The 26,929-nt window shown below is 39.9% G+C and overlaps 1 protein-coding gene across 1 annotated transcript; it reads right to left on the bottom strand.

The window, feature by feature from the left end:
- Positions 1–418: 418 nt before the first annotated feature.
- SLFN12 (schlafen family member 12) lies at positions 419–26,356 on the bottom strand. The gene is made up of 5 exons (XM_027099736.1): positions 25,579–26,356; positions 19,957–21,112; positions 19,837–19,870; positions 19,013–19,135; positions 419–2,359 (listed from the first exon to the last, which is right to left on the bottom strand). Exons 2-5 carry the CDS (start codon positions 21,085–21,087, stop codon positions 1,779–1,781), a joined length of 1,869 nt encoding a protein of 622 aa, XP_026955537.1. The 5' UTR covers positions 21,088–21,112; positions 25,579–26,356; the 3' UTR covers positions 419–1,778.
- Between the last annotated feature and the right edge of the window lie 573 nt (positions 26,357–26,929).

The raw sequence follows: 26,929 nt of genomic DNA, 5'->3' as shown, positions 1-26,929 counted from the left end.
TCATTGACCTTACATACGTGTTCTGGCAAATATTTCTCATCCACAATTATCCTATGCAGTTCTTCCTTAAACGCTGTGGTACCTTTAGTATCAGCAACCTGATGCCTCACCACTGACGTTCATGTTATGAAAATTACGATGCCTTTTGAAACGTTGGAATCACCCACACCTCGCTATAAACATTTGCGTATATGTAAGATCATCAGCATGCTCTTTTGTAGTTTTTACAAGTTTTAAAAAATATTTATTTGTTTATTTTTATTTGGTTGTGCTGGGTCTTAGTAGTGGCAGGCAAGCTCCTTAGTTGTGGTTCAGGCTCCTTAGTTGCAGCTCACTGGCTCCTTAGTTGTGGCATGCGAACTCTTAGTTGCAACATGCATGTGGGATCTAGTTCCCTGACCAGGGATCAAATGGGGGGGCCCTGCATTGGAAGCACGGAGTCTTAACCACTGCGCCACCAGGGAAGTCCCAGCATGCTCTTTCAGTGTATGGAAAAAACTTATTGCCTTAGCCTAGATCCTCAGTAGGCTAAGTGGTATGCACTTCTGTATCTGGTATTCCACTCTAGTGTCGATAAATTTTTTCATATCATCAATTAGCCCAGCTAATTTCTTCATGAAGACAGTGGATGTAACTGATGCTGGCAATTTCATTGCATCACTGATTCGCTTATCCTTTAAGATGGTCGAGATCATCGATTGCAAAAGTCCTAACTCACATGTGATGGCCATTACTGGCTTTCTACTTTCATGCAGGGCAATTATCTTGAGTTTCAACTCAAGAGTAATTGCCTTCCTGTTCTTCTCATCAGAAGCAGGAAGCAACACAATATACTATAGAGTATCGGTTGTTTAACCCTCATGATCGCATGGCTGATGGGGAGTTGTGGCTCACTGCCACTGCCCAGCATCATAAGAGAATATCATATCGCATGTGACTAGCTTAGGAAAAGATCAAAATTCAAAATTTGAAGTATGGTTTCTACTGAATGCGAATCACTTTTGCACCATCATAAAGTCAAAAAACCCTAAGTCGAACCATCTTAAGACAGAGACCATCTGTACTAATTAGCACCCTTTCATTTCAGCTTAAACAAGACCCTTTCACATTTCTTGTACCACCAGTCTAGTGGTGATGAACTCCTTTATCTTTTGCCTGTCTGGAAAACTCTGTATCACCTTCAATTCCGAATGTTAAAATGACGATTCTGCTGAGTTCTTAAGGGTACCAGCTGAGCAATTCAACAAGCCCTAACTCCTCCAAGTGAATAGTGTAAAAGTCATCCAAGAAAATGCAGAGAATTTTGCAGGATGGGTAATAAATTTTGCCTCTTCTTCATTTCCATTATAAATACTCTGAATGTCATCAATCATAATCTTTTCTAAGTTATAAAGGTTTTCTGGGTATATCCTGGGAATTTCCGTTGTTGTTGTTATTAAAAATAAAAGTATTGCCATTTTTCCCAACTTAAAAGTGGAAGGCAATTTATCCATAAACTATGCATGGAGTAAATAACAAACTGTGCACAGCATAATTAACAAATTTATTTTCTTAATAACTCTTAAGCAACACCTATGAAGACCATTTAGGAAGAAATAAATGAAGACTAAATTTGATTTTCCAAGGTCCCATCATGTTGTCTTCCTTGCAAAGCTTTTCAGAGGCATATTTTCCAGAATTTGAGAACACCATTGACTATATAATGAAAAACATCTTTGTACCTTGGTCTACTTTCCATGGTTCAGGTGAGCCTTAGACAATATTTAAACATCCTTTTTTCATTCCTCTGAAAGTAATCCATACTGATTATCTGAGAGGTGTTGAGAAATCTCAGAGTCAAATTGGTCATTCAAAGTTCTGAGCCTCTTCAAGACTATAAAAAGGGCCTTCTTCAAGTCACTCATTGTTTGAGTGGTTATAAGAGTGTAGGACTTAGGGTAAATTGCAGATAAGCTTGAGTCATGAAGAAGGCTTATATTGCCTTCAGTCAATGTAGAAGATTCTTCACTCCAATAGATCTTTGTCATGACACACACTTTCCCACTGTAACCACCAATTTTTACCAGTTTCTTCTTTAAAGTTAAGGCAGTTTGTATAGAATAACCTTTTAATTCCTTATTCAGTTCCCTGAGGAAGGTGTATAAGACTGGTGGACGGTCCTGGGCAATTAGAAGTGCATCACAGATGACTTTCTGGTTCTCTTGCAAGCCCAGATCCAAAGACCAGCTCTTAGAAAAGATCAATGTACCTTGACGAACGGAGCCTATTTCATTATGTATTAACTGTGCAAGTCCTTTGTGTTGTGAGAACAGTTTCTCATAGAGGATTTCTGGAACATATGTCACCTTTTCTGATGGCACTAGATATGAAAATAATTATAATAAAATTTTAAACACTGGAAGCTTCCAATTCCAACCATGGCAAAGTAGCTTGTACCAGACCAACCCTCCCACCAAAAACAACTATAAAAGTTGTATAAAATATATAAAACAGAAATTTAAAGAATTGGAGAGCAACCATTACAAGCAGGACTTAAAGGGTTACAATCTTTGATGGAGAGGAAGCACAGGAAGTACTGCCACAATCATCCCAGCTTTTTGTCTAAGGATATTTTCCATATCATGTCATGGGTGAATAGAGCCCAAGCAAAAACATCAGTTTTACTAGGCTGAATTAAAAGAGGTTGGAATTCACGGCTACCAGAGGATCTGGAATTTGAGTGGGAAAATCTCAGAGAGGATGAAACTGCAGAGAAGCAGCCAAAATCTACATACAATTTTTTTTCAATTCACTGGCAAATACAGGGTGAGATGCTGGAAACCCAGAAGAAAGTATCAACTGGGAGGCTAAAGAGCTGAACCTGAATTTCATCAACCTCATGGTGATGGCGGACTTAGACTGGAATTCAAGTCCCTTCAAAGTGGAGGGCCTGGGGTAAACACCCCAGACTTTAAGCTGAGATTCAAGAAGAGCCATGACCTAATAGTAAAGGCAAAATTTAAAGATATTATCCCTAGAAAAGCATAAAACCAATCTTCAAAAAAAAAATCAGGGTTATCACTGGTACTCTATCTACCTGACAAAACAAAGTATAATCCTCTTTGGAGGAATGTAACACCTTCCAAAGCCTCTATAATTTGCCATCCATGGTATAATAAGAAAATTCAGAGATATGATAAAAATCAGGACAAACTACCAAAAAAAAAACCAAGAGAAAAAATAGATACGAGAAAAAGACTGACAAGTGATTCAGGTATTAGAATTTATCAAAAAGGGACTTAAAGACCAAGAGGACAGAACAGGAGGCTCCAGACTCTCCCTCCACCTGTGGATGCAACAAACAAACAGCTACATGTGGATCAATTCCCTCTGAGAAAAATCTAGAAACTAGTTGAGAGACTCCTGCACATTGGGTGACTGAGAAAATAACCACATTGAAATGGGTAGGAAAAGTTGAGACACAGCCTTGCCATAAACTTCACCCCTAGCACAGCACCATACAGTCAGGAGGGTACCCTCAAATCCTAGCTTTGCCCTAAGGAGCAAAAGGTTTGGACCACACATCTAGTACCCCATCAATTATGGCTGCTACCCAAGAGACTGGCTTCTAACTTGCCTATCTCTGAGAGCTGATGAAGCCCAGCATTCACTAGTCTCCTGGGCCCAGAGCACTTCCAGTGGTTCTTCCTTTTGGCTCAGTAGAGAGCAAGCAGACAATAAAGTCAGTTCCCAGCTTCTCTCTGGAAGAAGAGAAGAGTTAGGGCACATCTAGTGCCCTAACTTTCGTACCTGCTGTCTGAGAGTCTGTCCAGGGAGCTGATGGAGAAAGCAATCATTAGTCCCTTGGGAGTTTGAATGGGCATGTGGATACCTCCTGTTACTCTTCCCCTGACCCACTCCAGTTATAAAGCCAAGTCTCCGATTCTCCCTAAAAGGAGTTGGAATGCACATCTAGCTCCCAAAACATTCCAGTTGCTACCAGAGGGACTGACTTCTAACCCATCCTTCTCTGAGAGCTGACAGGGCCTGGCATTCACTAGGTTCTGGAGGGCAACAGAGAGCAAAGCAACAGTTTGAAGGAGCACACAGTCTGAACTAGTAAGCAGGTATTTGTCAAGAGCAAGTGGGTGATAAACTCCATCTCTCAACTTCTCCCTAAGAGAGGAGGAATTGGGACACACATCTAGTGCTTCAACTTTTCTGGCTGCAACTTGAGGCACTGGCTTCTATCTTGCCTGAATCAGGGCACTGATGGGACTTGGCTTACGATAGTCTTCTGGGGAACACTAAGAACAAAGACAGCATCTAAAATGAGCACAAAGCTTTGAGAGGTACCCAGAATCTCTGGCTGAACTGATTAGTGAGCTCATCTCCTACATGAGGTCAGTCTGTGAAAACTGGAAGAAGTGGCTGTTTTATATAATGTGCAGAAACCAACACAGAGTCAAGAAAAAAGAAGAAACAGGGGAATATGTTCAAAATTAAAGGACAAGATTAATCTCTAGAAATCTTTTCTTAATGAAGTGGAGCTACATGATTTACCCAAAAGAGAATTCAAAATAATGGCCTTAATGATGTTTTCTTAGGTCACGAAAGCAATGTGTGAACAAAGGGAGGTTTTCAACAGAGATAGAAAATACTAAAAAGTACCAAAAAGAAATCATAGAACTGAAGAATACAACAAGTTAACTGAAAAATTCAATAGAAGGGTTCAACAACAGACTAGATCAAGCAGAAGAAAAGACCAATAAACTGGAAGACAGGTCACTGGAAATCATCCAGTAAAAAGAGAAAAAAGAAAAAAGAATGAAAAAGAGTGAAAACTGATGGCACACCATAAAGTAAACCAATGTATGCATTATGGAAGTTCCAGAAGGAAAAAAGAAAAAGGTGCAGAAAGCTTATGCCAAGAAGTAATGGCCGAAACCTCTTCAAACCTCAAAATGAACATCCAGATCTAGGAAGTCCAAAACATACCAAGTAAGCTGAATCAGAAGATACTTACATTTAGACACATTATAATCAAATTGTCAAAAGTTAAAGATAAAAAGGATAACTTTGAAAGCAGCAAGAGAAAAGCAACTTGTAACATAAAAGAGAACCCCCAATAAGACTATCAGTGGCTTTTTCTTAAGAAACATTGAATGCCAGAAGAGAGTGGGATGATATATTCAAAGTTCTGACAGAAGAAAACTTCCAACCAAGAATATATACACCGCAAACCTGTCCTTCAGAAGTGAGGGGGAGATAAAGACTTTCTAAAACAAACAAAAGCTAAGAGAATTCGTCACTATTAGACCTACTTTATAAGAAATGCTAAAAAGAGTTCTTCAAGTTGAAAATAAAAGATGTTAAACAGCAACATGAAAGCATAAAAGTCATTGGTAAAGGTAAATATAGAGACAAAAACAGAAAACCATATTATTATAACAGTAGTGGATAAATGACTTTTAATTTAGTATAAATGTTAAATGAGATTCGTTCATTCATTCACTGAATTCTTACCAAGCACAGTGTGCCAGGCATTGTGTATACAGTGACAAGCTAACTAGAGGCAGTTCCTTCCTCTGGGGCTTCTGGGATGGAGTCCCTTCCACACAGAGCCAGGATTGTTCCTCATCTCTCTGCCTCTCTCTCCTAGACCCTGAGATGCCTTGGTTCAGGAATCTTGGACCCGTCATATGTCCCTTTGGAGCCATGTGGCTGGCAGGGTCTTGGTGCTCCGGCCAGGTGTCAGGCCTGAGCCTCTGAGGTGGGAGAGCCGAGTTCAGGACATTGGACCACCAAAGACCTCCCGGCTCCACGTAATATCAATCAGTGAGAGCTCTCCCAGAGATCTCCATCTCAATGCTAAGACCCAGCTCCACTTAACGACCAGCAAGCTCCAGTGCTGGACACCCCATGCCAAACAACTATCAAGACAGAAACACAACCCCACCCATTAGCAGAGAGGCTGCCTAAAATCATAATAAGTTCATGGACACCCCAAAACACACCACCAGACGTGGTCCTGCCCACCAGAAAGACAAGATTCAGTCTCATCCACCAGAATACAGGCCCCAGTCCCCTCCACCAGGAAGCCAACACAACCCACTGAACTAACCTTACCCACTGGGGGCAGACACCAAAAACAATGGGAACTATGAACCTGCAGCCTGCAAAAAGGAGACCTCAAACACAGTAGTTAAGCAAAATAAGAAGACAAAGAAATACACAGCAGATGAAGGAGGAAAGTAAAAACCCACCAGACCAAACAAATGAAGAGGAAATAGGCAGTCTACCTGAAAAAGAATTCAGAGGAATGATAGTAAAGATGATCCAAAATCTTGGAAATAGAATGGAGAAAATACAAGAAACGTTTAACAAGGACCTAAAAGAACTAAAGAGCAAACAAACAATGATGAACAACACAATAAATGAAATTAAAAATTCTCTAGAAGGAATCAATAGCAGAATAACTGAGGCAGAAGAATGGATAAGTGACCTGGAAAATAAAATAGTGGAAATAACTACTGTAGAGAATAAAGAAGAAAGAATGAAAAGAAATGAAGACAGCCTCAGAGACCTCTGGGACAACATTAAATGCACCAACATTTGACTTATAGGTGTCCCAGAAGAAGAAGAGAAAAAGAAAGGGACTGAGAAAATATTTGAACAGATTATAGTTGAAAACTTCCTTAATATGGGAAAGGAAATAGTCAGTCACATTCAGGAAGCCCAGAGAGTCCCATACAGGATAAATCCAAGGAGAAACACTCCAAGACACATATTAATCAAACTATCAAAAATTAAATACAAAGAAAGAGTATTAAAGGCAGCAAGGGAAAAGCAACAAACAACATACAAGGGAATCCCCATAAGGTTAACAGCAGATCTTTCAGCAGAAACTGTGCAAGCCAGAAGGGAGTGACAGGACATATTTCAAGTGATGAAAGGGAAAAACCTACAACCAAGATTGTTAAAAAATATTTACTTACTTATTTATTTATTTATTTATTTTTGGCTGCATTGGGGCTTCGTTGCTGAGTGCGGGCTTTCTCTAATTGCGGCTAGTGGGGGCTAGTCTTCATTGTGGTACTCAGGCTTCTCATTGCAGTGGCTTCTCTCATGGAGCACAGGCTCTAGGTGTGAGGCTTCAGTAGTTGCAGCACTTGGGCTCAACAGTTGTGGCTCACGGGCTCTAGAGCGCAGGCTCAGTAGTTGTGGTGCATGGGCTTCGTTGCTCTGTGGCATGTGGGATCTTCCTGCACCAGGGCTCAAACCCGTGTCCCCTGCATTGGCAGGCGGATTCTTAACCACTGCACCACCAGGGAAGCCCTACAACCAAGATTACTCTACCCAGCAAGGATCTCATTCAGATTTGATGGAGAAATTAAAACCTTTACAGACAAGCAAAAACTAAGAGAATTCAGCACCACCAAACCAGCTTTACAACAAATGCTAAAGGAACTTCTCTAAGCGGGAAACACAAGAAAAGGAAAAGACCTACAAAAACAAACCCAAAACAGTTAAGAAAATGGTGATAGGAACATACATATCGATAATTACCTTAAATGTAAATGGATTAAATGATCCAACCAAAAGACACAGACTGACTGAATGGATACAAAAACAGGACCCATATATATGCTGTCTACAAGAGACCCACTTCAGACCTAGGGACACATACAGACGGAAAGTGAGGGGATGGAAAAAGATATTCCATGCAAATGGAAATCAAAAGAAAGCTGGAGTAGCAATTCTCATATCAGACAAAATAGACTTTAAAATAAAGACTATTACAAGAGACAAAGAAGGATACCACATAACGATCAAGGGATCAATCCAAGAAGAAGATATAACAATTGTAAATATTTATGCACCCAACATAGAAGCACCTCAATACATAAGGCAAGTGCTAACAGCCATAAAAGGGGAAATTGACAGTAACACAATCATAGTAGGGGACTTTAACACCCCACTTTCACCAATGGACAGATAATCCAAAATGAAAATAAATAAGGAAACAGAAGTTTTAAATGACACATTAAACAATATGAACTTAATTGATATTTATAGAACATTCCATCCAAAAACAACAAAATACACTTTCTTCTCAAGTGCTCATGGAACATTCTCCAGGATAGATCATATCTTGGGTCACAAATCAAGCCTTGGTAAATTTAAGAAAATTGAAATCGTATCAAGTACCTTTTCCAGCCACAATGCTATGAGACTAGATATCAATTACAGGGAAAAAAACTGTAAAAAATACAAACACATGGAGGCTAAACAATACACTACTAAATAACCAAGAGATCAATGAAGAAATCAAAGAGGAAATCAAAAATACCTAGAAACAAATGACAATGAAACATGATGACCCAAAACCTATGGGATGCAGCAAAAGCAGTTCTAAGAGGGAAGTTTAATAGCAATACAATCCTACCTCAAGAAACAAGAAAAATCTCAAATAAACAACTTAACCTTACACCTAAAGTAATTAGAGAAAGAAGAACAAAAAAAATCCCAAAGTTAGCAGAAGGACAGAAATCATAAAGATCAAATCAGAAATAAATGAAAAAGAGATGAAGGAAACGATAACAAAGATCAATAAAACTAAAAGCTGGTTCTTTGAGAAGATAAACAACATTGATAAACCAGTAGCCAGACTCATCAAGAAAAAAAGGGAGAAGACTCAGATCAACAGAATTAGAAATGAAAAAGGAGAAGTAACGACTGACAGTGCAGAATACAAAGGATCATGAGAGATTACTACAAGCAACTATATGCCCATGAAATGGACAACCTGGAAGAAATGGACCGATTCTTAGAAAAGCACAACCTTTCAAGACTGAACCAGGAAGAAATAGAAAATATAAACAGACCAAGCACAAGCACTGAAATTGAAACTGTGATTAAAAATCTTCCAACAAACAAAAGCCCAGGACCAGATGGCTTCACAGGCGAATTCTATCAAACATTTAGAGAAGAGCTAACACCTATCCTTCTCAAACTCTTCCAAAATATAGCAGAGTGAGGAACACACCCAAACTCATTCTATGAGGCTGCCATCACCAGGATACCAAAACCAGACAAAGATGTCACAAAAAAAGAAAACTACAGGGCTTCCCTGGTGGAGCAGTGGTTGAGAGTCCGCCTGCCGATGTAGGGGACACGGGTTCGTGCCCCGGTCCGGGAAGATCCCATGTGCCATGGAGCAGCTGGGCCCGTGAGCCATGGCCGCTGAGCCTGTGCGTCTGGAGCCTGTGCGTCTGGAGCCTGTGTTCCGCAACTGGAGAGGCCACAACAGTGAGGGGCCTGCATACCACAAAAAAAAAAAAAAAAGAAAAAGAAAACTACAGGCCAATATCACTGATGAATATAGATACAAAAATCCTCAACAACATACTAGCAAACAGAATACAACAGGACATTGAAAGGATCATACAGCATGATCAAGTGGGGTTTATCCCAGGAATGCAAGGATTCTTCAATATATGCAAATCAATCAATGTGATACAACATATTAACAAATTGAAGGAGAAAAACCATACGATAATCTCAATAGATGCAGAAAAAGCTTTTGACAAAATTCAACACCCATTTATGATAAAAACCCTCCAGAAAGTAGGCATAGAGGGAACCTACTTCAACATAATAAAGGTCATATATGACAAACCCACAGTCAACATTGTTCTCAATGGTGAAAAACTGAAACCGTTTCCACTAAGATCAGGCACAAGACAAGGTTGCTGACTAGTTTTGGAAGTTTTAGCCACAGCAATGAGAGAATAAAAAGAAATAAAAGGAATCCAAATCAAAAAAGAAGAAGTAAAACTGTCACTGTTTGCAGATGACATGATACTATACATAGAGAATCCTAAAGATGCTACCAGAAAACTACTAGAGCTAATCAATGAATTTGGTAAAGTAGCAGGAGACAAAATTAATGCACAGAAATCTCTTGCATTCCTATACACTAATGATGAAAAATCTGAAAGAGAAATTAAGGAAACACTCCCATTTACCATTGCAACAAAAAGAATCAAATGCCTAGGAATAAACCTACCTAAGGAGACAAAAGACCTGTATGCAGAAAACTATAATACACTGATGAAAGAAATTAAAGATGATACAAACAGATGGAGAGATATACCATGTTCTTGGATTGGAAGAATCAATATTGTGAAAATGACTATACTACCCAAAGCAATCTACAGATTCAATGCAATCCCTATCAAACTACCAATGGCATTTTTCACAAAACTAGAACAAAAAAATTCACAATTTGTATGGAAACACAAAAGACCCCGAATAGTCAGAGCCATCTTGAGAAAGAAAAATGGAGCTGGAGGAATCAGGCTCCCTGACTTCAGACTATACTACAAAACTACAGTAATCAAGACAGTATGGTACTGGTACAAAAACAGAAATATAGATCAATGGAATAGGATAGAAAGCCCAGAGATAAACCCACACACATATGGTCACCTTATCTTTGATAAAGGAGTCAAGAATATACAAGGGAGAAAAGACAGCCTCTTCAATAAGTGGTGCTTGGAAAACTGGAAAGCTACATGTAAAAGAATAAAATTATAACACTCCCTAACACCATGAAAAAATATCAACTCAAAATGGATTAAAGACCTAGATGTAAGGCCAGACACTATAAAACTCTTAGAGGAAACGTAGGCGGAACACTCTATGACATAAATCACAGCAATATCCTTTTTGACTTACCTCCTAGAGAAATGGAAATAAAAACAAAAATAAACAAATGGGACCTAATGAAACTTAAAAGCTTTTGCACTGCAAAGGAAATCATAAACAAGATGAAAAGACAACCCTCAGAATGGGGGAAAATATTTGCAAACAAAGCAACTGACAAAGGATTAATCTCCAAAATATACAGGCAGCTCAATATCAAAAAAACAAACAACCCAATCCAAAAATAGGCAGAAGACCTAAATAGACATTTCTCCAGAGATATGCAGATTGCCAACAAACACATGAAAAGATGCTCAACATCACTAATCATTAGAGAAATGCAAGTCAAAACTACAGTGAGGTATCATCTCACACCGGTCAGAATGGCCATCATCAAAAAATCTATAAATGATAAATGCTGGAGAGGGTGTGGAGAAAAGGGAACCCTCTTGCACTGTTGGTGAGAATGTAAATTGATACAGCCACTATGGAGAACAGTATGGAGGTTCGTTAGAAAAGTAAAAACAGAACTACCATATGACCTAGCAATCCCACTACTGGCCATATACCCTGAGAAAACCGTAATTCAAAAAGAGTCATGTACCACAATATTCATTGCAGCTCTATCTACAATAGAAAGGACATGAAAGCAACCTAAGTGTCCATTGACAGATGAATGGATAAAGAAGATGTGGCACACGTATACAATGGAATATTCCTCGCCATAAAAAGAAACGAAATTGAGTTATTTGCAGTGAGGTGGATGGACCTAGAGTCTGTCACACAGAGTGAAGTAAGTCAGAAAAAGAATAACAAATACCATATGCTAACACATATATATGGAATCTAAAAAACAAAAATGGTTCTGAAGAACCTAGGGGCAGGACAGGAATAAAGACGCAGACACAGAGAATGGACTTGAGGACACAGGGAGGGGGAAGGGTAAGCTGGGATGAAGTGAGAGAGTGGCATTGACATATATACAATACCAAATGTAAAATAGATAGCTAGTGGGAAGCAGCCTCATAGCACAAGGAGATCAGCTCGGTGCTTTGTGACCACCTAGAGGGGTGGGATAGGGAGGGTAGCAGGGAGACGCAAGAGGGAGGGGATATGAGGATATACGTATACATATAGCTGATTCACTTTGTTATACAGCAGAAAGTAACACAACATTGTAAAGCAATTATACTCCAATAAAGATGTTAAAAATTTTAAATGACTAAAGTATTAAAAATAACTATAATTAACTTATGTTATTAGATACACAATATAAAGAGATATAAACTGTGACATTAATAGCATATAATGTGGAGGGAGAAGAGGTAAAAGTATAGTTTTTATATGCAAGTGAAATTAAGTTGTTATCAGCTTAAAGTAGACTCTTACAGCTATAAGATATTTTGTGTGAGCCCTATGGTAATTGCAAAGAAAATACCTATAGAAGTTACACCACAAAAAGAGGAAGGAGTCAAGCCTAACAATACAAAAAATAAAACAAACAACCCTCCCCACAAAACCCTAATGAAGCACAAAGATGACAGCAAGAGAGAAAAAAGGGACAAAAGAACAAACAGAAAACAGTTAAGAAAATGACAATAATAAATCCTTCCCTACTAATAATTACTTTAAATGAAAATGGTTTAATGTTTCCAATCAAAAAATTTAGAGTGGTTGTATGCATTAAAAACCAAGATCCAATTATATGCTGTCTAAAAGAACTCACTTTAGATTCAAGGATGCATATATGTTGAAAATGAAGAGATGGAAAACGATACTCCAGAGAAATGGTAACTAAAAGAAAGCAGGAATGGCAATACTTATATCAGAAAAAGTAGCATTAAAGTCTAAAATAGTCTTTAGTGGGACCTCCCTGGCGGTCCAGTGGTTAAGACTCTGAGTTTCCAATGCAGGGGACGTGGGTTGGATCCCTGATCAGGGAACTAAGATCCCACATGCCGTGCAGTGAGGCCAAAAAAATAAATAAATAAAATAAAATAATTTTTTTAAAAAAAGTAGTCTTTGGAGACAAAGAAGTCAAAACACAATGATAAAAGGGTCAATTCAACAGTGAGATGTAACAACTGTAAATATATATGCACCCAACATCACAGCACATAAATATATAAAGCAAATACTGAAAAATCTGAATGGAGAAGTTGGCAGCAATAAAATATTAGTATAAGACTTCACTATTTTCACTCTCAATAATGGTTAGAACATCCAAATAAGAAAATAACAGACTTGAACTAAAGATCAAATGAACTTAGACATATACAGAACTTTCCACCCTCCAGCAGAACACACATTCTTCTCAAGTGCACATGGGACATTCTCTGAGACAGATCACGTTAGGTCACAAACAAGTCATAACAAATTTAGGAAGATTGAAACCATACCAAGTATTGTTCTGACCAAAATAAAAGGAAACTAGAGATCAATAACAACAATAAAATGAGAATTTCACAAATACTTGGAAACTAAACAGCACACTGTTGAATAGCCATTAGGTCAAGGCAGAAATCCAAAGGGAATTTCAAAAATATCTCAGGACAAATGAAAATACAATATACCAAAAATTATGGGTTGTAACAAAAGCAGTATTAATAGGTAAGTTTATAGTGATAAAGGCCTACATTATAAAATAAAAATATAACAAACAACATAACCTTACACCTCAAAGAACTGAAAAACAACAACAAAGTAAGCTCCATATTATCAGAAGGAAGGAAATCATAAAGATTAGAGCATAATTAAATCAGGTAGAGAATAGAAAAATAACAGAAAAAATCAACAAAATTAAGAGTTGGTTTCTTAAAAAAAGATAAACGAAAATGACAAACTTTAGCCAGACAAACTAAGCAAAAAAGAGAGAGAAATCTCAAATAAATAAAACCAGAAATGATAAAGAAAACATTACAATGGGTGCTTAACATATAAAAAGGACCAAAAGGGACTCTTATGAATAATTATATGCCAACAAACTGGATAATCTAGAAGAAACAGATAAATTTCAAGAAACATACAACTTACCAAGACTGAATCAAAAAGAAATAGAAAATCTAAACAGACCAATAACAATTAAAGAGAATGAAGGATTGAAGCCTCCCTATGAAGAAAAGCCCAAGTCCAGATAGCTTCATAGGTGAATTCTACCAAACATTCAAAGAATTAATTCCAATCCTTCTTAATCTCTTCTAAAAAATAAAAGAGGGAACACCTCCAAACTCATTTTATGAGGCCAGCATCACCCTGATACTAAAGCCAAACAAAGATACCACAAGAGAAGAAAAGAAAACTACAGGCCAATAACCCGAATTAACATAGATGCAAAAGTCTGCAATAGGGCTTCCTTGGTGGCGCAGTGGTTGGGAGTCTGCCTGCCAATGCAGGGGATGCGGGTTCGTGCCCCGGTCCGGGAGGATCCCGCGTGCCGTGGAGCGGCTGGGCCCGTGGGCCATGGCCGCTGGGCCTGCGCGTCCGGAGCCTGTGCTCTGTGGCAGGGGAGGCCACAGCAGTGAGAGGCCTGCGTACCGCAAAAAAAAAAAAAAAAAAAAAAAAAGTCTTCAATAAAATACTAGTAAATCAAATTTGAAAGCAGACTAAAAAGACTATACACCATGACCAAGTAGGATTATCCCAGGGATGGAAGGATGGTTCAGCATTTACAAATCAATGTGATATACCACATCAACAGAGTGAAAGATAAAAACCACATAATCATTTCAAACAGAGGCAGAAAAATAATTTAACAAAATTCAACATCCATTCTATAAAAACTCTCAACAAAATAGGTATAGAAGGAATTTATCTCAACACAACAAAGGCCGGATATGAAAAGCCACAGCCAACATCATAACCAATGCAGAAAAACTGAAAGCTTTTCCTCTAAGATCCAGTACAAGGCAAGAATGCCCACTCTCACTACTTCTTTTTTTTTTTTTTTTGCGGTACATGGGCCTCTCACTGTTGTGGCCTCTCCCACTGTGGAGCACAGGCTCCAGACGCGCAGGCTCAGCGGCCATGGCTCACCGGCCCAGCCGCTCCATGGCATGTGGGATCTTCGCGGACCGGGGCACGAACCTGTGTCCCCTGCATCGGCAGGCGAACTCTCAACCACTGCGCCACCAGAGAAGCCCATCTCACCACTTCTATTCAACACTACTGGAAGTCCTAGCCAAAGTAATTAGACAAGAAATAGAAATAAAAGCAACCAAATCAGAAAGTAAGAAGTTAAATGATCTCTGTTTGCAGATGACATGATCATAGATGTAGAAAACCCTAAAGATTCAACAACAACAAAAACTGTTAAAACTAATAAGAAAGTTCAGTAAAATTGCAGGATACAAAGTCAATGTACAAAAATCTGTAGCATTTCTATACACTAACAATAAACTATCCATAAAGGAAATTAAGACAACAATCCAATCTACAATAGTAACAAAAAGAATAAGATACTTATGAATAAACAACTGAAGAAGTGAAAGACTTGTACACTGAAAACTCTAAAACACTGATGAAGGAAATTAAAGAAGGCACAGATAAATGGAAAGACATCCTACAGCAGAAAAATCTTTAAAGCAGTCAGAGGAAAAAAGACACATAATCTATAAGGAAGCAACAATAAGACTTATGATTCATTCTTCTACAGAAAGTCTATAAGCCAGAAGACATTGGAATGACATCTTAAAGTCCTGAAAGAAAAGGTTTGCAAACCTAGAATTCAACATGTACCACAAATATCCAACAAAAGGCAAAAATAAAACATTTTCAAATGGGTGGGGGGAAAGAGAGAGGAAGAGATAGCTTATTGTCAGAAGATCTACACCACAAATAACATCAAACAGAGTTCTTCTTCTTAAAGGAGAATTATCCCAAATGAAAGCATTAAACTTCAGGAATTAATACATTTTCCTGGAAAGAGTAAATGTTGGGCAAATAAGAAGTATTATTGACAGTTTTTTTTTTTTTGTATTCTGCCTTTTTTTATTTTTTTGCGGTACACGGGCCTCTCACTGACGTGGCCCCTCCTGCCGCAGAGCACAGGCTCCGGACGCGAAGGCCCAGCGGCCACGGCTCACGGGCCCAGCCACTCCGCGGCATATGGGATCCTCCCGGACCAGGGCACAAACCCGTGTCCTCTGTATCGGCAGGCAGACTCCCAACCACTGCGCCACCAGGGAAGCCCCTATTGACAGTTTTAAAACAATAAAAGGATTCATATAAAGCTAAAAACTTGGGAAGAAGTAAAACTAGCAAAATAAAGATGTACACTGTAATTTCTAGGCAAACCATGTAAAGGAATAATAGAATAATATGTATTAAAGGCTGAGAGAAGAACAGGAAAATAAAATAAAATAATCCAAAAAAAGGCAAAAAAAAAAAAAAACAGATGAGAGGTTTTTGTCTCTAAGCAATGGTAGAGTAGCTTAGTCAGACTAACCCTCTCACTGATGCAAAGTGTAAAATCTGGACAAAATATTAAAAATTAAGTATTTGAAGGCACTGAAAAGTAACCAAAGCAGGAGATATAAACAGAAGAGCAGTCTCCTCTTTCTTTTTTTTTCTTTTTCTTTTTTTGCGGTATGCAGGCCTCTCACTGCTGCGGCCTCTCCCGCTGCGGAGCACAGGCTCCGGATGCGCAGGTTCAGCAGCCATGGCTTATGGGCCCAGCCGCTCCGCGGCACGTGGAATCTTTGCGGACCAGGACACGAACCCGTGTCCCCTGCATCGTCAGGTGGACTCTCAACTACTGGACCACCAGGGGAGCCCGAGCAGTCTACTCTTGAAATACAATTGCAACTGGAGAGATTTTTGAGTTTGCAGCATTCTTCCGAGGACCGGTTCGTGCCCCGGTCCGGGAAGATCCCACATGCCGCGGAGCAGCTGGGCCCGTGAGCCATGGCCGCTGAGCCTGCGCGTCCGGAGCCTGTGCTCTGCAACGGGAGAGGCCACAACAGTGAGAGGCCCGCGTGCCGCAAAAAAAAAAAAAAGGGTTAGGAAAACATAATCAGTATAATTATAAAGAACATAAAAAGAATCTATGGACAAATTATTCAAAATAAATTTTAACAAGGTAGCATGAACTCAATATATAAAATTGATTGCATTTCTACACACCAGCAACAAACAATAAGAAAATGTAACTTTTAAAGAAAAACATCAGGAATTCTCTGGCGGTCCAGTGGGTAGGACTCCACACATTCACTGCCGAGGGCGCAGGTTAAATCCCAGGTCAGGGAACAAAGATCCCGCAAGCTGCACAGTGCAGCCAAAAAAGAAAAGAAAAAAAAAGAAAGAAAGACATCAATTACAATTACAACAACAAAAACTTTTTAAAAGCCTAGTAATAGGGCTTCCCTGGTGGCACAGTGATTAAGAATCTGCCTGCCAGTGCAGGGGACACGGGTTTGAGCCCTGGTCCAGGAAGATCCCACATGCCACGTAACAACTAAACCCGTGTGCCACAACTACTGAGCCTGCGCTCTAGAGCCTGCAAGCCACAGCTACTGAGCCTGCATGCCACAACTACTGAAGCCCGCGTGCCTAGAACCCATGCTGTGCAACAAGAGAAGCCACCATAATGAGAAGCCCACGTACTGTGACAAAGAGTAGCCCCCACTTGCTGCAACTAGAGAAAGCCTGCATGCAGCAACGAAGACCCAACACAGCCAAAAATAAAATAAATAAAATAAAATTTTTTTAAAAATCTAGTAATAAATATAACAAAAAAGTACAAAACTTGTACACAGAAACTTATAAAACTTTAAAGACATTAAAGAAGATATAAACAAATGGAGAGATTTCCTATGTTCAACTGTACAAAACAATTGATGTAAATATGTCACAAATCTACCTAGTCAATGTAACTGCAATCAAAATCCTTAAAGGGTTTTTTGTGGCACTTAAGCAGATTCTAAAATTTGTATAATATATTAAATGATTTAAAATCACCAAGACACTGTCAAAGAAAAAGAATAAAAGCAAGGTGGCTTACCCTGCCAAGTACTTAATAGGATATTATAATATTAGGACAGTATAGTGGATGTAGGGACAGACAAATTGACCAAGAGAACATAATAGGGATTCTAGAAATATGGCTATACTTATACTTAGTAATATGCTGGAGGTGGCATGGCAGATCAGTGGGTGAAAGTGGGAACTATTCAGTAATTGGAGCTGGGTAATGTGGCCATCCACATGGAACAAAATGAAATAGTACTCTTACATCACCACTGAGATGGATCAAGGATTTAAATGTTAAATGTAAAGTGCAAAACCCTAAAACTTTTAGAAGAAAATGAAGGGAAATATCTTTCTAACCTTAAGGTAGAGAATGATCTCTTACACAAGGCACAAAGAGCATTAAATCAGAAAATTAAAATATCAAACTACTAATTATCATAATATGCCTTAAGAAAAGAGAAAACAAAAGCCACAAACTTGGAGAAGATCTCTGTAATCTGTAATACTTATGACCAAAAGAGCATTTGGATTCTAGATTCTCCTACACATCAGCAAGAAAAAGACAAAAGCCTAATAGAAAAATGGGCAAAAGACAGAATAGGCCTTTCATAGGTGATAAAATACATATGGCCAGTAAGTATATGAAGATATGCTCAACCAAATTAATAACCAGGGAAATGTAGACGCAGAGAGATACTATCTTACACCTATTTGAGTGGGAAGAAGGAGGGTGAGAAGAAAGATGAAGAGAAGTTTGACAACTGGAGAAGATGTGGCATTTGTAACATATTGTTGTTGGAAGTAAAGTGACTCATTTACTTCGGAAAACAATCTGGCATTATCTTATTGCTTGAATATTCACATACTTCCTGACCTAGCAATTCTACTCCTAGGTGTGGACCCAGAAGAAACTCTTGAAAATATGCACCAGAAGACTGAACAAGAATATTCAAGGTAACGCTGTTTATATGGCAGAAAACGACATGTTGTCCATAAACAGTAGTAACGAAAACAGATAAATCAGAGATTCTGAGTAATGGTGGCCTTTCTTCAGTAACTGAATGTATGAAGCTGGGTCTCAATCTAGATTTCCCAGCAACATGATGTACTTCCTTTTTTGTTTAAACTAAATTGAGTTGGGGTTCTCTTGCTTCCAATTAAAGGAGTTCCTATTACACCAAGAAAAGTCTAATCAAAATCTGAAAAATTAGATTTTGACATATTCAATGATAAAAACACCAAAGCATTCCCCTGAATGCCAGAATATACTTTGATGATAAGTTTCAAGATAGAGCTGATGTGAAGAGAAGATTTGAAAATACTCACACCAAGTCCAAAGAAACCAGAATTAAATTACCTGTAAGGTGATATCTCTGCTCCTGACTTTCCAAATTCTTATATTTATACAGAGACCCATCAAGGGGTATAGGTGATAACATACTTTGTTGAAGGTTCATCTCTTCAAATGACCTGGAAAAATCTTAAAAAACAAAAATCACTTTCTCAATTTGTCACAACTAAATGCTTAGTATATCAACAAAATGCTTAGTATATCAAAAGTTTGCTTAGAAATGACCCCATTTTTCCAATAGAAATATTGTTAGATATTGTGCTTAGATTCCCAAGTCAAACATAAGTTATAAATTTATTCCTTGAGGCTGTTGAAACACACTATATTGAATACTAATAGGAAACTGCATTAATAGTAATTGAATACGTTACCATATAATTGGGTTCATTTTTAAAGCAATTAAAATTAGAAGACATGATGGCTAGTGGAGAGCTGAATTTTGTGCAGATTCTAAGGAAGAAGCTTGCACTTTCAGAGATTTTTAAGTTGCTAGTGCTGGTCTAATTTCATTGGAGGCTTTTCTTTTCCAAAAATCAGATGAAATACCAACACTATCCTTTTCTTATCAGTCCAATTTAGGGTTACACGTTGATTCACAAACGGAAGAGACAGGAGAGGAAGAGGGAAGAGGTTCTAAGGGAAATAAATGCAAAGGTGTAAAGAAAGATGAAGGAGCAAGTAAATAAAAGAGGCAAGTGTTCCTGAGAGAGAGAAGTGGTCAGTTACTGAAACCGAGCTCAGAAGGGAAAGGGAGAAGGAATTCACAGGCTCTCCTTGAAAGTGAGTAGAAGTGACAAGGAAGAAAAGCAGGGTTAATTGGATCTTTATACCAGGCAGTGCTACAGAGAGGAGGTAATGTGCTTTCTAAGTGGGTAGAGATAGTGAACTACGATTGTAACCACCAGAGATTAGTAAATTAGGTGTTGAAATTTGAGGACTATTGATGTTGCTCCAAATCCAAGAGAAAAAAAAAGCTTTGCCATCCCAGCCAAATATACCCTTATTTCTAATCCCCCTTCCTCACTTGGTTCAGGATCCAGCATTAATTGGCACCATTCCTCCACGGTCAGCTGCATCACTTGATTATCTTTCACATGCCAGGAATTTGGCTTTTTGGCAAATACTGCACAACAGAATAGCTCTATTTTGAGCGCACAGACATATCCACAAAGACTTCCTTCATCATATACTTCAAGGAATTTGCATGAATAATTTATCTTCTTCTTCTCTATACAGAAGTGATAGACAGGAAACTTGCTAATGCATTGTTCTATTTCTTTTTCTATCTTGTCAAGGTCACTCTTCTCTGCTTTAAAGCCAGTTACTTCTTGATTTTTTTCACTTAAACCAATAAACAAATATCCCCCATGAGTATTTGAAAATGCAGAAACATATTGAGGGAGAATATCTTTAATGCGTTGTAACAACTTTTCTGTTGAGTAGTCTTTCATTTCAACATGTGTGGATTCAGTAAAGGTGAGTTTTTCTCTGTACCTGAGTTGCATCCTATTAAAAAAGTCAGCAGCCAAGGCCTTCATGCTACTTTCTTCTTGTACATCAAAACGGTACCTCTTTGGAGATGATTTAGGTATTAAAGAAAATCCCTCTCCAGCTTCTAGCCTGTCTTTGAGGAATTCCAGTGCAGCGGTAGCATTCATGACTTTTACAGAGGTTATATCTCTTTTGTACAAATTGGAGCTCAAGGTGGCAATCCTCAACCCAGAGGTTTCTGAGCTCCACGATTTGACAAAAATCAGAAAATATTTACCTTGCTGCATAAAGTCTAAGTATTTAGAAACAAACGAAACAATATTGGAAAAAGAATTTTCCAAATCTAATCCTATTCCATCTTTTTCATAACTATAGTTTTCATTCTCAATTTCAGCCCTGCACACGCCCCCTCCAGAATTCAGCAAAGCAACCACAGATTGTGAGACGTTTTCATTCTGCTTTTTTCTCAATTGACAATCTTTCATTTTTTTTCTATTCTTCTCCCCGAAAGTGACTTTTCCCACATCTAGAACCAGCTCAGCATAGTCAGTGTCCAAAACAACACGGACGGTCATTTCCCTCGAAGCCATTCAACTTCCAAGCAGAAATTCTTTTCTGTAAAACAGACAGAGCCATTTAAAATAGGACCTGAGCAAAAGAGATAGCAAATTGTGTATTGTGAGGCAAACCCAACAAAATTCTTTATTTTGTTTTATCCTATATTCCACTGGATGCCATGATAAGGATACAGATATAAAATAGGTTTTGGGGACATATTCTGAACTGATGATAATGATAATGATGATAAGACGATAGTAATTTCTACTCCTGTAAAATTTTCCAAATTTTTGCCATAGTTTTATATGATCCTCTTCTAATTGTTTTAATCTAATTTTTATCTGTGTTTATATCTCTTTTCTAATCCCTAATATTATATAACTTGCTTCTCTCTTCTTTTCTTAAATAAGCCCCTGAGGGGAGCCTATCTATGTTTCTGATCTCAGTGAACCAAATTTTAGTTTTATATATTACATATACTTTTATTTTTTAAATAATTTCAACTTTATCTTAATTATTTTCTTTTATTGGGGAATCCCTTGGGAGTCTAAAGACATCTAGCAATATGCCATTTTAATAATTTTTCCTTCTTGCAAGGATGAGTTAGATTCATAAATTTTGGCCATTGATCTTAAGCAAGTTGGGCCAAGTCACTATACCCTTTTTCTATCAGATATCCACATATTTTCAATGAGGTAAAATTCTTATATACAAAAACATCTGCTTTAGGTATAAGTATCCCAAATTCATTAACCCTGTCCCTTTAAGGTCTGCTGGGATTACAGCTTTGTTATAGATGGCCTAGAGACAGCTGAGAGAAGAGTTCATCACAGGTAGTGATCACTACACTTGGAAAGGATACAAAGGTCAGAATACTCTTGTCCACTGCTGGATCAGTATCCTGCAGAGACTCAGCTGTAGGCTGTGGATACACCTCAGTCTCTATAAACTTCTGATCATATGTAAACAGCTGTATGGACTGAATGTTTGTGTCCCTTCAAAATTCATATGTTGAAACCCTCCCCTACCACCTGATGGTATGAGGAAGTGGGGCCTTTGGGGGGTAATTAGGGTCAGATGAGGTCATAAGCGCCGAGCACTCATGAGTAGGATTAATGCCCTTGTAAGAACCTCAAGAGAGGTTGCCTCCCTTCTCTGCTCTCTACCATGTGAAGATACAATGAAAAGTCTACAACCAGGAGAGGACCCTCCTTAGAACCTGACCACACTGGCACCTTGATCTTGGACTGCCCAGCCTCCAGAACTGTGAGAAATAAGTTTCTGTTATAAGCCAGCCAGTCTATGATATTTTTACAATAGCAGCCAGAGCTGACTAAGACAACAACAGTAAATTTGGGGCTCCAGATGATTTGGACAGTTGGGGTTAAACCAAGAGAATTCCTTTGTTGATCATGGACCATTCCATATAGAGGAAAAAAAGCAACAATATATTCCACAGAACACTTAGCAAATTACAGGGCCTAGACTAAGTGTTCAGTAAATGTCACCACTCCAAATGCCCCAGAGTAGTCACCACCCCCCGTGAAACTTGGGGCCTCTGTGCCTTTGCCCTCTCCCACTTTTGTCTCCTGAAAACTCTCATCCTTCCTAGAAGTCCCATGTCTATCCTCTTCTCAGAGCTCCCACAGAACTTTTTATTCATGCTGGGCCCTAATCTTACCATAGATCTAGAGAAATCTTTAGAAACAGAGTACTGAAGTGTTTAGAGTGGTTGTTTTCAAACTACGTGAAATCTGGTGGGGGCTCCTAATCATTTAGGACACCAGGAGGAAAGGCCTGGGGCCTCGTTCCTGCCATGGACTCTGAACCTCGGTGGGTGCAGAGCACTCTTCCTGCTCTGGAATGTCTTCCATGAAATTTTCTGAGCCCTTCCAGTGCCTGGGCCCACTAGAGAAAGCCCACGCACCAGCCAGGGCCAGCAGTGTCATCCTGGAAAGGTGCCCAAGCCTGGACAACACTCTATGGGTCCAGGTCCCCATTTCTTCTCTTTTCAGTGCTCAATGGCCCTTTACCCAAGGAGCCCCGGGACTCATACCAACGTGTTGTCCTGGGACCTCATGGCTGAATCCTGGTTCTGGAGAATAGCCTCGTGCTATAAATTGAATGTTTATGTGTCCCCAAAATTAACATGTTGAAACCTAATCCCCAGTGTGATGGTGTTTGGAGATAGGGCCTTTGGGATGTGATTAGGTCACAACGGTGGAACCCTCACAAATAGGATAAGTATCCTTATAAAAGATTCCCCAGAGAGCTGCCTGACCCCAGGACAGGGGTCAGAGGACATGTGAGGACAGAGAAAAGACAGTCATCTATGAAACAAGAAGTGGTCCTCACCAGACACCAAATCTGCTGCACCTTAATCTGGACTTCCCAGCTTCCATAACTGTAAGAAATAAACTTCTGTTGTTTATAAACCACCCAGTCTATGATATTTTGTTATAGCAGCATGAACAAACTAAGACACCTGGTAAGTGGATCACCTCACTGGCTGAAATTATTTCTTTCGCAGGATTGAGACTGGATTGCCAGAATGGTGCTAATGTTCTGATTTTAGTTAACTTAAATTATTTTTATTGACAGAAGCCCCACAAAAAATTATTTGCCCAGGTAGAATTCACCAGTGAAGCTATCTGGTCCAGGGATTTTCTTTTTTGATTACTGGGTTTTTGATTACTGATTCAATTCTCTTACTAGTTATAGGTTGATTCAGATTTTCCATTTCTTCCTAATTCACTCTTGGTAGGTATGTTTCTAGGAATTTGTCCATTTCCTCTAGGTTATCCAATTTGCTAGTGTACAATTGTTCATAGTATTCTCTTATAATCCCTTTTATTTCTGTAAAATTGGTATTAATGTCCATTCTTTCATTTTTTATTTTAGTTGAGGGGTTTTTTTTCTTCATCAATATAAAGGTTTGTCAATTTTGTTGATTAAAAAAACTCAGTTTGGGCTTCCCTGGTGGCGCATTGGTTAAGAATCCATCTGCCAATTCAGGGGACACAAGTTTGAGCCCTGGTCTGGGAAGATCCCACATGCCACGGAGCAACTAAGCCCGTGTGCCACAACAACTGAGCCTGCGCTCTAGAGCCCGCGAGCCACAACGACTGAGCCCGCAAGTCACAACTACTGAAGTCCGCATGACTAGAGGCCGTGTTCCACACAATGAGATGCCTGCACACCGCAACGAAGAGTAGCCCCTGCTCGCCACAACTAAAGAAAGCCCACGCACAGCAACAAAGACCCAACACAGCCACAAATAAATAAAATAAAATAAAAAATTTTAAAAGCTTTAAAGAAAAAACCTCAGTTTCATTGTTTTTTTCTATTGTTTTTCTATTCTGTATTTCATTTCTTCTGCTCTAATCTTTATTATCTCCTTCCTTTTGCTAACACTGAGTTTTGTTTGTTCTTCTTTTTCTAGTTTAAGGTATAAAATTAGGCTGTTGATTTGAGATCTTTTTTCTTTTTTTTCTTTTTGTTGCAGTATGCGGGTCTCTCATTGTTGTGGCCTCTACCGTTGCGGAGCACAGGCGCAGGCTCAGCGGCCATGGCTCACGAACCTAGCCGCTCCGCGGCATGTGGGATCTTCCCGGACCAGGGCACGAACCCGTGTTCCCTGCATCGGCAGGTGGACTCTCAACCACTGCGCCACCAGGGAAGCCCAAACCGAAATCTTTTATACTTTTGACTGTGGGGAAAATTCTTTCTGACCTGGATTGGGGATTTAGTCTGTGCTGTTAGCTCTTTTTAATGGGAAAGGGGAAGGCATTCACATCTCCTTAGTTATGCCAGACTGCAGGTTCGTGGGAACTGCACAGAAAGGTAGGACAGGAGTGACAGGAACTACCTTCTGAGGAATAAAAACCATAGTTCATTCTTTGCCCTCCTCCTTTAACACTGTGTATTTAGTTTAGAAAGGCGTGGTTCTTATCTCCCCCCCACCCCCGCCCCCTTTAGGTTATAAACTTCGGCAGGACACTAACAGTGCCTGGTTTCTCCTTCTGGATTTAGAAGACAGTTCATCAGTGTCTGGTCAGCCACATTTTTACCAGCAGAACCTGTTCCCTAACTTCCCTTATTTAAGGACCCCAGGCGTGCAGGGCACCCCCAAGGAGCTGCACTTGCCTGACCTGTCCCTCCAGCACCCTGCCTTTCCTCCCTTCCTAGTCCATGCCAAACCGCAACTTCCTCTCCCCAGGCTCTTTAAGACGCTTCCCAGCTCACGCATGGGATGACGTACTGCCCTGACCTCAAGTTCCCAAGTGTCCTGATCGCAAGTCCTTAACAGTCTGTGTAGTTTTTTGGTAGATGCTGCTACTGAGACAGGCATCACAGAGCCAAGACTTCCAGATCGAAGATAACAGCCGAGGGTCTCCCCGGGAGCGGGGTGGACGGGGCTGTGTTGGCTGCACCCCACCTCGTCAAAGAGCCAGCAGACTAGATTTAAAAGGGATAAGAAGCTGAGGTTCCGATATTTGGCAACGGAGAGGGGACAAACTTACCCAGGAGCGCTGCTCGGGATTCGCAGGATTCTTAGGGGAGCTAGAATACCCAGTTTGCGAGGAGAGCTGGTGCACTCGAGTTAAGGCGGAGCATTCAGCCAATGGTGACGCCGCTCAGCCCCCGAAACTTTCCGGGAGAAGCGACTGGACTTTAAGCACTGTCTCAGAGTGGTGGCGGGAGATTTCTCCTTTCGTATTTGGTTATCTGTATTTTCTATATACTGCACGGTAAGACCAAAAGAACGAAGCGCATTTAAAGAAAACAAAGAAAGAAAGAAGTGGGCGAAGCCCGTCTTCCGGTCCCCGTCCGCGCGCTCTACACCTAAGCGGACCCAGGTCCGGGTCCTTTGGCGCACTGGCTTCCCGTGAGGCGGACGGCCCTTACCGCCCTTTAGAGCGGCAGCCAATCAACTTTTCAGGAAGTACCCCCGCGCGCTGTGAGCTCCCCTGAGCTTTCACGCCACTGGCGTTTTTTTTGCCCCCTCAAAACTGAAGAAGGATCAGGGCTTCTGGCGGGGTGATCCTACTCGGGACTTTCCAGCTCTACTCTCATTCCTTGAGCCGTACTACTGTCCCGTGGACTAAAAGCGCAGTAGCCTCTAGGGACCGGGCGAGAGCTGTTAGTGCACCGAAAGGACGAAAGGGGAGAAGAGCGGTCTGCTCCGCGGGAGGCAGATTCGGACACACAACCCCTCGTGGTATAAGGAGCACCTTGGGGCCATCAGGGATAATGAGTCCAGAGCTGGCTCCAATGGCTTCTCTCAGGACATAAAGCTTTCCTGACACTTTCCTTTTCTTGGGGCCCCTTTTTTATGGTAATTATGGTAATGGATATTTCTGCAGCTCATCAGGTCTAAAACCTGTCTTCAGAACCCACAGACATTGAAACGCACAGAAACCTTGTTTTAAAACAGAGAGAAAGAGAAGGCGGGAGGGGGAGAGAAGGAGGGAGGGATGCCTAAGGAACCCTGAGCTGCTGAAGTCTTCTACCGTCAACCGCAGACCTGTGAGTGACAGAACCTTCAGAGGATTCCAACCGCAACCTTCAAGCCAGTTGAAAATGAATGGAACAGAGACAAGACTTCCCCCTGTCCCCTGTCCGTATTCTGGGCTCACAGGATCCGTGAGTATGGTTATATATTTTTTTAATCTTTTTTTTTTTTTTTAACTTTTGGCCGCTCAGCGCGCCCTGTGGTATCTTAGTTCCCCGACTGGGGATCCAGTTGGCTCCCTCTGCAGTGGAGATGCGGAGTCTTAACCACTGGACCGCCGGGGAAGTCCCCAAGTATGGTTATTTTATGCGACTGAGCTTTGGAATAACTTGTTATGCATCTATAGTAACTGGAACAAT

This window comes from Aethalodelphis obliquidens, unplaced genomic scaffold (assembly GCF_003676395.1).
Source record: "Aethalodelphis obliquidens isolate GAN/ISIS:26980383/991018 unplaced genomic scaffold, ASM367639v1 scaffold139, whole genome shotgun sequence".
Lineage (NCBI taxonomy): Eukaryota > Metazoa > Chordata > Mammalia > Artiodactyla > Delphinidae > Aethalodelphis > Aethalodelphis obliquidens.
The sequence above is the reverse complement of the archived record's forward strand: the minus strand, read 5'-3'. Positions and strand labels throughout refer to the sequence as shown.

Excerpts from the sequence above, each read along its gene's own strand:
- SLFN12 (XM_027099736.1), bottom strand. The coding sequence starts at position 21,087 with ATGGCTTCGAGGGAAATGACCGTCCGTGTTGTTTTGGACACTGACTAT. Across the intron at positions 19,136-19,836 it reads CCTCTCTGTAGCACTGCCTG|ATTTTTCCAGGTCATTTGAA; the intron begins GTATAAAGATCC and ends TTGTTTTTTAAG. Across the intron at positions 2,360-19,012 it reads GCAGAGATATCACCTTACAG|TGCCATCAGAAAAGGTGACA; the intron begins GTAATTTAATTC and ends TTTCATATCTAG.